Source organism: Mytilus galloprovincialis, chromosome 9 (genome assembly GCF_965363235.1).
Source record: "Mytilus galloprovincialis chromosome 9, xbMytGall1.hap1.1, whole genome shotgun sequence".
NCBI lineage: Eukaryota > Metazoa > Mollusca > Bivalvia > Mytilida > Mytilidae > Mytilus > Mytilus galloprovincialis.
Window position 1 is genome coordinate 71,252,399 of NC_134846.1, and position 11,459 is coordinate 71,263,857.

Below are 11,459 nucleotides of genomic sequence, written 5' to 3' on the forward strand. Positions count from 1 at the left end.
TGTGTTTTGGTCTGTTTTTCTCATACCATATGCAATAGGTCTACTATATTTTTTGTATGGAATGATTGTTAAGTGTACATGTCTAGCGGGCAGATGTGATGTGACCTTGACCTCATTTTCATGGTTCAGTGGTCAAAGTTAAGTTTTTGAGTTTTGGTCTTTTTATCTAATGCTATATGCCATAGGTCAACTATATTTGGTGTATGGAAATATTTTATGATCTTTATGTCAGTAGAGCAGGTTTTATTTAACCGTGACCTCATTTTCACGGTTCATTGCACAGTGTTAAGTTTTTGTGTTTTGGTCTATTTTTCTTAAACTATAAGTAATAGGTCAACTATATATGTTGTATAGAAGCATTGTTAGCTGTACATGTCTGCCTGGCATGGTTCATCTGACCTTGACCTCATTTTCATGGTTCATTGGTCTTTGTTTAGTTATCTTGGTTAATGTTAAGGTTATGAGACAGTTGTAATAAAGCTTTATACTTAGGACTATCAACATAATATCAATGATTAGTATAGAAGGCGAGACATTTCAGCGTGTGCACTCTTGTTGTCAGTATGTATGATATCTGAGATTTTCACAAATTTGGTTAGATGAGAAGTTCTTTGGATTCATTATTATTCTTTGGATACCAATTTTCGTGTATTTCGTGGGTAAAGGTGAACCATGAAATTAAATGTTCAACGAAGGACAAATTTCCTATAGGATTATATGCAGACTTTGCCAAAACAACAAAATTAGATAACCACAAAAATGCAAGTTTTCCTAAAACAACAAAAATTGGTACCCACAAAAATTAATGAATCCACAGTATATTAAAATTATCCTTTAATTATGAAAAACTTGGAAAAGTATTTAATTATACAACATCTAGTTCTGAATTGTTTCCTTATCTTGAAGTCAAAATAGGTAGACAAATATTCACTTCATTGAAAAAAGATGTGGGTTAAATGTCAATAACATAGCAACCAAAGACAAAAGAAACCTAATTCAAAACAACTCTAGTGGTCAATAATTGTTTCTTTGTCCCAGTTTAATATAAAATTATATTTTGCAGTATTTATATAATCACCCATTCCTAGGATATTTGGAATTCTCAACTTTCATGCATTCAACATATTCAAACTGTTGTAATTCTGTAAAAATGGGTCAATTAGAAGTGGCAGGGCATACAAATAGTAAAATGAGGCTATGCTGACCACATTGTCTGAAATAATACAAGGCTTTTTCTGATTTAGTAGCAAAAAGTCTTGATTGGTGTTCATAGTCTTTTCCAGTTGACTTCAATAAAAATGTAAAGAGTGCTAAATCTGATACTTTGATAAGTCAGTGAGTCAGGCTATCTACAGTTTAACAACCCTTGCAACAACTGTTGAGAGTACTGTGAGTGGCCTGTTGAAATGCCATTTTTTTGTCCCCATCCAACATACCCTCTTCAACAGTTAAGTTTTTTTTCTGCTTAAGTCTATTTATCAAGAAGAAATTTACATTTCCAATTGAATAAACTCCATAGAGAACAATAGCTATTGTGTTCATACAATGGTAAATGTGAACTTGACCAAGAGAAAGTGATTCTGTGGAAAATTTTCATTTGATTCCTCGATAGCTATGCTGAATGTGTGCATAATGGCAAAATTATTAAAATACTAGTGGTTTAGACTCTTAAGAAAACCAAACAATTTTTCAACCTTTTTTTGGCAAAATGGATGCAAATTTGGTAATCCATGTAATTTGGGTACAGTGACGTCACATGTAAATGTATGCAGCAAACAGAAATGAATAAGTTTTACACAGTATAGCTTTAAAGCATATATGGTATGCAAAATAAAGAAGGTCTGGTTTGTAATAACTGAGAAAAATACAACAAAAGTTTCAAGCAATCATCATGTATAAAAGAGCTCTTCATAACATGAAAGACTTGCCAAGATCCTGACAATCACAGATCATTTGAAAGATAATTGTTTGGAGATGTTTTTCTCTATCCATTATTTTTAGATGATGACTTTTATAATATACTTGAATAATTAGTGCAGTTGTTATTCCCTACACACTGTACAGAAATGAATCTTGCTGAAAACATTAAACATGTACTCATGCTAAATACAGACATCAAACTATGCTTAGTACTCATGTTGAAAACAGACATCATGGTATACATAGTACTCATGTTGAAAACAGACATCATGGTATACATAGTACTCATGTTGAAAACAGACATCATGGTATACATAGTACTCATGTTGAAAACAGACATCATGGTATACATAGTACTCATGTTGAAAACAGACATCATGGTATACGTAGTTCTCATACTGAAAACAGACCTCATCCTTTACATAGTACTCATGCTAAAAACAGACCTCGTCCTATACATAGTACTCATGCTGAAAATAGACATCAAACTATGCATATTACACATGCTAAAACATACATCAACCTATGCCTTGTACTCATACTGACAACATACATCAAACTATGCATAGTACTCATGCTGAAAAGTGACTGAAAACAGACAACAAATATAAAAAAGAAGATGTGGTATGATTGCCAATGAGACAACTGTCCACAAGAGACCAAAATGACATAGACATTAACAACTATAGGTCACCGTGTGGCCTTCAACAATGAGCAAAGCCCATACTGCATAGTCAGCTATAAAAGGCCCCAATATGACAATGTAAAACAATTCAAACGAGAAAACTAACAGCCTTATTTATGGAAAAAAATAAACGAAAAACAAATATTTAACACAAACAAACGACAACCACTGGATTACAGGCCCCTGAAGTATACATAGTACTCATGCTGAAAATAGACATTATGGTATACATACTACTCATGCAGAAAACACATCAACCCATACATAGTTCTTATTCTGAAAACATACATCAACCTATGTCTAGTACTCATGCTGAAATAGACACCATGGTATACATAGTACTCATGCTCAAAACACACCATCCTATGCATAGTACTCATGTTGAAAACAGACATCATGGTATACATAGTACTAATACTAAAACAGACATCAATCTATAAAATTGAGAATGGAAATGGGGAATGTGCCAAAGAGACAACAACCCGACCATAGAGCAGACAACAGCAGAAGGTCACCAACAGGTCTTCAATGCAACGAGAAATTCTCGCAGCCAGAGGCGTCCTTCAGCTGGGCCCTAAACAAATATATACTGGTTCAGTGATAATGAACACCGTATACTAAACTCCAAATTGTACACAAGAAACTAAAAGTTAAAATAATACAAGACTAACAAAGGCCAGAGTCTTTTGTGGAGAGTTGTCACATTGGCAATCATACCACATATTCTTTTGTTATAGTACTCATGCTGAAACCCAAAATAAAATTAAGAAAGTAATAATACTTTAAATGTTTGATTATTTATTATGTATTTGGACTATTTCATAGAAGTATACACAATTTTTACATGAAATGCAATTTCAGAAAACAATATTTTTAACATTAAAATTGTTTTATTTCAATTCAATATGTACCAGTACATTGTACATAAAATTTCATCAATAAGCAAATGTTGGAAAAGATAAGTAGAATGTTATAGACATAAAATATGGAAACATTTAATTTGACTTAAAACTATTGCAGTTCATTCACACTCTATTGCATTTATTTTTACAAACTAGGTCCATTTAAAAAAAATTGACTGCCCCCAGTTTGCCTACCCATTTTTTTTAAATCTGGGACCTACCACAATTAAAAACAGGTTGACTTGTATGGCACATATTCATACAGCTTTGCACAGTATTAAAGTAGTTAACATTATATAATCAGGACAATTTAATGCCCTTTTTTTTTTTAACTATCACAAGTTATTACAGAAAGTTGTATAAAAATATATATATTGTAAATATAAACATTCACTTAAAATATTTAACAAACATGTCAAAAATGCACATAATTTATATTTCTTATATCCTACATCAATTTTTTACCTTTTTTGCCAGGTATCTCATACTGTTTCAACATATTTGCGATAATTATAAATGATTATGTGAGAATGTACATAATGTGTATATGTTGGGAGTACGAGTATGTAAGTGAAATAAATTAAGATAACATTTTATCAATGTACACTTAAAACATACGAAACATTTACATAAAAATATATCAACTCATAAGTTTCACTTGGGTTAGCACTGTGAAGACCTTATGTTATCTTTATTCTTCCTTTCAAAGTCATGGTGTTCACAGGTCAATGTCATTTAAAGGTCAGGGTTTCTGATAAATCTGTTTCCCTCTGAATGGTTGCCATAGTAAACATATTTACTTTTCCCCCAGGCAGCTGAAAAAGAAAATAAATGTATTGCATAAAATGGCTTTTATTACTTTAAATTTACTAAGAATGCACTTTGAATTCATCTATCATCTAATGCTTCTCAACAAGCTTGTAAATTAAACCAAAGAGAACCGTTGTTGATAAAAACTAGAGGCTCTAAAGAGCCTGTGTCGCTCACCTTGGTCTATGTGCATATTAAACAAAGAACACAGATGGATTCATGACAAAATTGTGTTTTGGTGATGGTGATGTGTTTGTAGATATTACTTTACTGAACACTCTTGCTGTTAACAATATATCTATCTATAATGCACTTTGACTTGATAAACAATTTTACCCATGTCAGATTGCTCTAAATGCTTTGGTTACAGTTATAAGCTGAAATCTACATTTTACCCCTATGTTCTATTTTTAGCCATGGTGGCCATCTTGGTTGGCTGGCTGGGTCATCGGACACATTTTTTGAACTAGATACTATGGCCAAGTTAGGTTAAATTTGGCCCAGTAGTTTTAGAGGAGAAGATTTTTGTAAAAGTTAACAGACGACGCCGGACGACGACGACCGACGCCAAGTGTCCAACTTTCTTCTTCTTTCAATACAGAGTCAGACTCTTCTTGAGTGTATGATGACTCTTGCTCATGTAATCATGAGACCTTTCCTCCTCCATTATTAAAACCAGCAGTAACTTTTTACAGTAATTATTATTTACAAATTAAAACTATGTACATCTGGGATCAAAGGATTTCTAGGTGTTAGAAGCTCCTATAAATCTTTAAAATCAGATATTTTTAAGACTTTTTGTATGCTTCAGAATGTAATACAATTTGACAAAAAGAAAATTTTCAGGTGCAAAGTGTGAGTATTTTGTATATTATTGAAGAAATCACATGATGCCATAAAGGTATGATGCCATAAAGGAAACATTGTCTTAAACTTTGAAAGTCATCAATGACCTAATAAATAGCCAATGGTATTGCCGTAATATTGTCTTGTGATTCTCGATAAGCCAATCAATCAAAGCAGATTTTCGTATCACACTACTTTTAGTGTGATACGAGTAATATCTATTTATGCATGAAATATATAGCAGGGCCACAACAATAAGGAAATATACAATACTAACCTGAATGCTGATCAGCATTACGTGCAGACTGTGGAAGTGGACTGTAATTTGAATCATCTGTCTCAGGTGATATTTTGGGGTCAGAAATCAGCTGTTGATAAAAGAAAAGTATTGAATGAATTACAAAATAACAGCTACAATTTCAGATGTGACTGGTATAGTCATCATGTATGCTACATGTGTAAATATAGAATAATAGGTAGTTTCGTTTTTGATATAGACGAGCCCGTTAGGGCGAGTTAAGATATTCCACATGATATTGTCAGTATCAAAAACGAAACTACCTATTATTCTGTTTATCGGTAATTATGACGTCACACAATGTATTGCCTAATATTTTCAGTGATACAGCCAGTACGTATATGCTCAAAAATATTAGGCAGTAAGATCAAAGGGAAAATATACGAATTAACGATAACCTTGTTTATTACTAATAATTAGGTGGCTGCATAATAAATATTTTCACTACTTTGTCTAGTTTTGATGTGGTATGGTGTTTTAGTTGTAACTTATAAAGACATCATTTTGAGAATAGGTCATATTGTTTAATTTTAGAGTGGTATGGATTCTCAACTGTGGCAAATATACTGTGAGAAATAAAAACTATCAGTTCTTCTGACTAAGAGATAAAAAAAAATCTGCTGTAGACACACAATATGAAGTTATATTTTTATATTTGAATGCAGAAAAAGAATGAGATATGCTGAGAAAACACTTCTTTTTAAACATTTAATTTTACCTCACTGTCCTCTGCCTTGATGACTTTCATATAAGCACCTTTCTCTTTGGCTGTGAGTAACTCCTCTTGTTTGACTGGTGTGGAGTCTAAGAACTTCAGTTTTGGTAACTTATATAATACATAATACCTGAAATAGTGACAATATATTGTGTCAAAATAATGTATGAGGTTCATAGTTGGGTTATATTAATATTTCAGCATCTATTTTAACAATAAAGATGCTTTTAAAAGTTTTTCATGTCAGTATAAGTGAAAATCTTATTTGTAAACCTTTGTACAGGTTGTATATATGTATTTACATGACAAAGTATAAGTTTTATTTATGAAAAAAGAGATAAGTGCTTTTTTCCAGTGTATGCATCTCAATGTCAAATGTTCAGTTTTCTGATCAGCTCTTATTGATGATAGGTAATTGACATTTTGTTTACAGTTGCATTTACTTCAATTTCAAGCAGTTGTATGAGACTGGTTGTCTTTACAAAGAAATTATAGATACAAGCTTTTACCAAGGGAGGTACAGATATAGTTTGAAATTAAAATACTGCTGCATTATTCAACCAAAATTCATACACTGTTAGACTTGGAGTCTACAAAAATCTGTGAAACCATAACCAACATTTTTAACATCATTATATATGTGTAAAGTTCAGGTGGAAAACAGAAAAAAAAACCTTTACCTGTATCTTTGGTAATCTTCTTCATCATTGTCTGGACTAGATAACTGGTTTGGACATGCTAAGTTCCCCAATAAACTTAGATAGGTTAATGATGGAACATTTTCTGCAAGGTTGTCTAACAAATGATACAAATCTGTTATCTGATGAAGCAGTTAAGGATTAATTTAATTCTTTATTTATTTAAAGAGGATTGCCAACAGCCAGAGGCTACGTGTGGGTCTCCTCAACATAGATATATACAGATTCACAATTATCAAAGTTTTGAATACAAACATGTTAAACACAAGACAAGACAATATGTACAGTACAAGACATACAAATATAATTTGACTACACACCCATCCAATCACTCGCTCATTCTTACCCACATACACACGACTTAACACACATGTATGATTCAGTAATATAGAATAGTGATTATGGAAAGACAATTTTGAGCACAATCAGGTCAAATGGAATATGTGTTTCAAACCTTATATGTTTTATTACAAGAAAAAAAGTTAAGAACAAATAAGTTTATCGAGAAAATCTGTTTGAAGATTTAATAAATCGAAACACACACTCAAACAACTCTAAATTAGTATCATCAGACAAATCATCACTACCTTCTATTAATATTTTGCTCAGATAGTTGGGACATAGATCCCGCAACATTGCTATATTTATATCTGGACAAAGCAGATTCTTAATTCCAAGTAGAAGAGTGATCCGATAGTTCGTGTATCGGGCGCAATGAATTAAATAGGTGCTCAGTGCTTTCAATACGATTACCTGCGCAGAAATCGCAAAACCTATTTAATGTAAGATTATATTTATACAAGTGGTCATTAAGAGCACTAAGCCCTAAGCGTAATCTAGTATGAATCTTTTTCTCATAACCATTAATTAGTTAAGGATTAGCAACAAAGTCAACTGTAGAAGGGGAGCATTAGGCAGTCATATCTATAAAACATATTGTTTTGCTAGATTGCATTTTAGTGAATTCAAATGCCTTTATTATAGGAATGTTGTTGGCAAAAAGCTTTAAAGCTTATGTTTGTAATATTTCATGTAACCGGACTTAGATAAAATTTTCTATTCTATGTTAATGAGTACTAGAGTAGAATTCAAGTATCACTCAGTAGTACCAAGTAAAAATAACAAAAGTATTTTTTCTTTATATAAAATTGATCTCTTGGAGAATCTCTCTTTCAGCAAATAACTGATTGATCATACTATAATAAATAAACAGAATTTGTTTCAAATGTGTGTGCTAAATGGACATTCAAAATGAATCTGAAAAAAATGGGCTATACCTATAGGCTTACACTTTACACTAAAAATGTTTTAGCATTTTCATCACATCAGTACCCTCTGAACACATTTTTTCTGTCCTCTCCAAACATTTGTAAGCAGAATTGGCAAGTCATTAGCTGTTGATAAAGAAATATTACTGAATGGAAAACTAAATAATAGGCTATTTAGGGTATTTGGGAAACCCTAATAAATCTTTCAATAAATCATTTAAGTAGCATGTGCATAACTTCATTCCCTGAAGAAGAATCTGTGCCAGTTTTGTGGATAACATGATGTGACCACAAAAATGTTTGGCAGAACATTGTGTATAAGGATTATGTACCCTATTAGTGTGTTGATTCAATGCTAAACATATGAAAATTTTATAGAAAATCCACAGCCTTTATCCTTGTACTCTTATATTTAGCAATTTGATGACTGATAGATAAAGGATTGTTGCATGCAGTGCTAGCATTGATTTCCTTAAAACAAGTTTATTAATGTAGTTATTGGTTAAAACAAATAAAAACATGGACCAATCAAGTACACCTTTTACAGTGCGCTCGACTTTAGTTACTCAGCACCAGGTATTTTGGTATTTACAGGTTGGTTAGAACTTTTTGTAGAAAATAAAAACTAGCACATCATAGAAAAGGAAGTTAGAAATCTATGTTTCAAATTTTATATAAAAAATCTCTGTATTAAAGGCTTTGGAATTTCTATAAAAATCTTGGTTTATTTGCCACAAAGTACTCTTTTTCTAGTAAATGCAATGAAACAGTAAAAATTATGATTTCCATCAAGTTTCCCCTTGGTATATGTACTAAATGGCCTATCTCTATTATTCATTATATCTGTTGTTTTGATACGATTGAAGTTTGAAAAACAATTGTGCAAAAATAGCTACAGAAAGGGGTCATAAACCTTAATAGAACAAACCATGACAAAGGAGACATAGAATTTGTTTGATATATATATACAAATATCTGTATATAAGCACTACACAAAATCCCAATAATTGAGAAAAGGATACACAATTTTTGTTTAGTGTGAGTGTGTGAAGATGGTTTAAACGAGGAAACACTACATCATCACTTAATCTGTTGTTATCAAGAACCAGTTCCTCTAAATTCTGAAATCTTTCTAAATCGGATAATGACCTGAAATAAAGATTTATATATTATTAATATTATGATTCAAATAACCAATGATTTATAAGACATTAGAGTATACTGGTACATCTTTCAATTATCTCTCATTTCAGGTAAATATTCTCAGTTTCTTTTTTTTGGTTCGAAAAGACTGAGAGGCGGATGAACAAACAAAAGAACAGATGCACAGACTGAAAAACATAATGCCCCTAAATAGGGCATAAAAATGGTCATAGCATGGTCAAGAGAATATGATGACAAATAATCCAACCAAGTATGAAAGCTTTATGTTAAATGGTCACCGTCTATGAATATTTATGAGTTTCAAACAGATAGACTGATGAACAGAGACTATATTTACCATATCTCCCCTTGACAGGACTCAGAGGAGGAAAAAGGGGGAGGGGGAGAAGCTGTCATACCCATTGAATGGTGTCACTATAAAGATAAAGAAAAGATTATTCAATGTCCTTTAGAAACTGCTTCTTATTTGTGGTGTACTTTAATGTACAAGCGGTTATTTTTCTTAATTTAATACCTTTAATAGTGCACTTTACCGGTAATAATAAATTTATTTTCTCTTTCAGTACATATAAGTACCTAATGTAAGTCCTTGATTTGTTTAATAAAAACTTACTTCAACTGGTTAAAACTCAGATCAAATCTCTTTGAAATAGATGAATATTTTTCAGCCAGATAAGTTGGAATGCATTCTTCATTTTGCCCAATATAAGATAGCTGAAAAGATATCATACCATGAATTAACAAAATACTTAACTAAATGGCATGCCAACGCCTGTCTTGTAATGATTTAGAGACTGTTTGATCTATATTAGAATAATAGTCCAAGATTGCATGTACAAGGATTGCAAATTAAATAAAATAAAGAACAGTTTCTATATTTCTGAAATATATAAAATGCATATAAAATTTTATTTAACTTGGTTCTTACATGAATGTTGGTCAAATAGGGCCAGAGAAAACTTTGCCCCAGTGAACTTGGACTGAGCCATTAGACAATGTTGATCTTCTATAGAGTTAACTCAGACAAAGTATAATAAGAAAGACTTAATTGCCCTGAATTAAATGTTATAGATTAGTTCACATAAAAGTAATTTTGACTCTTATAAATGTTTCTGCATTCGTAAATAAAGCTCCTTATCAAAATAATTGTTTAAATGAAAATTTATTACTTCATCATGGCTATTTTAAGACTCTAATAAATTTATATTAATTCAATAAAGATACAGCTCTTTGGTCAGAAGGTTGTCTCATTGACATATTCCCCATTTCCAATCTCAATTTTAAACTTTATACAAATTTAAATTCTTATCTAATTGCAATGTTATTTAGCATATTACATTAAGTCATAAATCAAATTACCAATCAGAGAAGTAGATTAATTGAAAAAAATAAGAAAGAAAAAATAAATAGATGAAAAAATACATCACTTTGTCTGTAGTCCATTGACTTTTCGAAATAGCTAAAGTCTGCAATAGTTTTAGGATCAATATAAATTAGGTAAGAAGATGTGGCATGACAAGTTATCTTGTAAATTTCTGTAAAACTTCTGTAAGTTTCTTGTGGAGCTCATACATTTGTGTCATAGGAAAGTAGTCAAAACAATTATGGTGTCCTAAAAGGGTATTCTATTTTTTATTTTGATGTCGCTGTAAGGAGTCTAAGCAAAACAATAAAATAGCCTTTCAAGACATTATAATTATTTAGAATAATAGGATGATTTGATCAGTCCTTTTTAGCTTACCAGAGTTTGGAAATATTTCAATCTGTTACATTTTACTTTTAGCATAAATTGTTTGATGCCATATTTCGCAACAATTAAAAATTTGTTATGAACTATTTGTGTCCATATCATTCATTGAATTGGCACATCACTGAACTATCAATATTTATTTTTATTCTTCAACAGTTGCTTCTAATAAATTTCAAATCCCTATTATATATGGGACTGAAGAAACGATTTTACTCTCTCATTAATTAAAGGTCCAATGTTCTGTTGGTTATTTAAATGCTCGACAGACCTGGCCATTTTGAAACTGTTCTATTGCTTCATCTTCTTTTATCTCTGGGTTTACTTTCTCTTCAACTTCGTCTGCCATTTTTAGAATCACGTGACACAGATTTTCACGTCCGGAATTTTACTTCTGTTCCGTCTT

At 31.4% G+C, this 11,459-nt stretch overlaps 1 protein-coding gene across 1 annotated transcript; it reads right to left on the reverse strand.

The window, feature by feature from the left end:
• Window positions 1–4,055: 4,055 nt before the first annotated feature.
• LOC143045822 (leucine-rich melanocyte differentiation-associated protein-like) lies at window positions 4,056–11,446 on the reverse strand. Its single transcript, XM_076218604.1, has 7 exons — window positions 11,325–11,446; window positions 9,920–10,020; window positions 9,165–9,291; window positions 6,857–6,996; window positions 6,180–6,306; window positions 5,441–5,531; window positions 4,056–4,322 (listed from the first exon to the last, which is right to left on the reverse strand). Exons 1-7 carry the CDS (start codon window positions 11,400–11,402, stop codon window positions 4,243–4,245), a joined length of 744 nt encoding a protein of 247 aa, XP_076074719.1. The 5' UTR covers window positions 11,403–11,446; the 3' UTR covers window positions 4,056–4,242.
• Window positions 11,447–11,459: the final 13 nt, after the last annotated feature.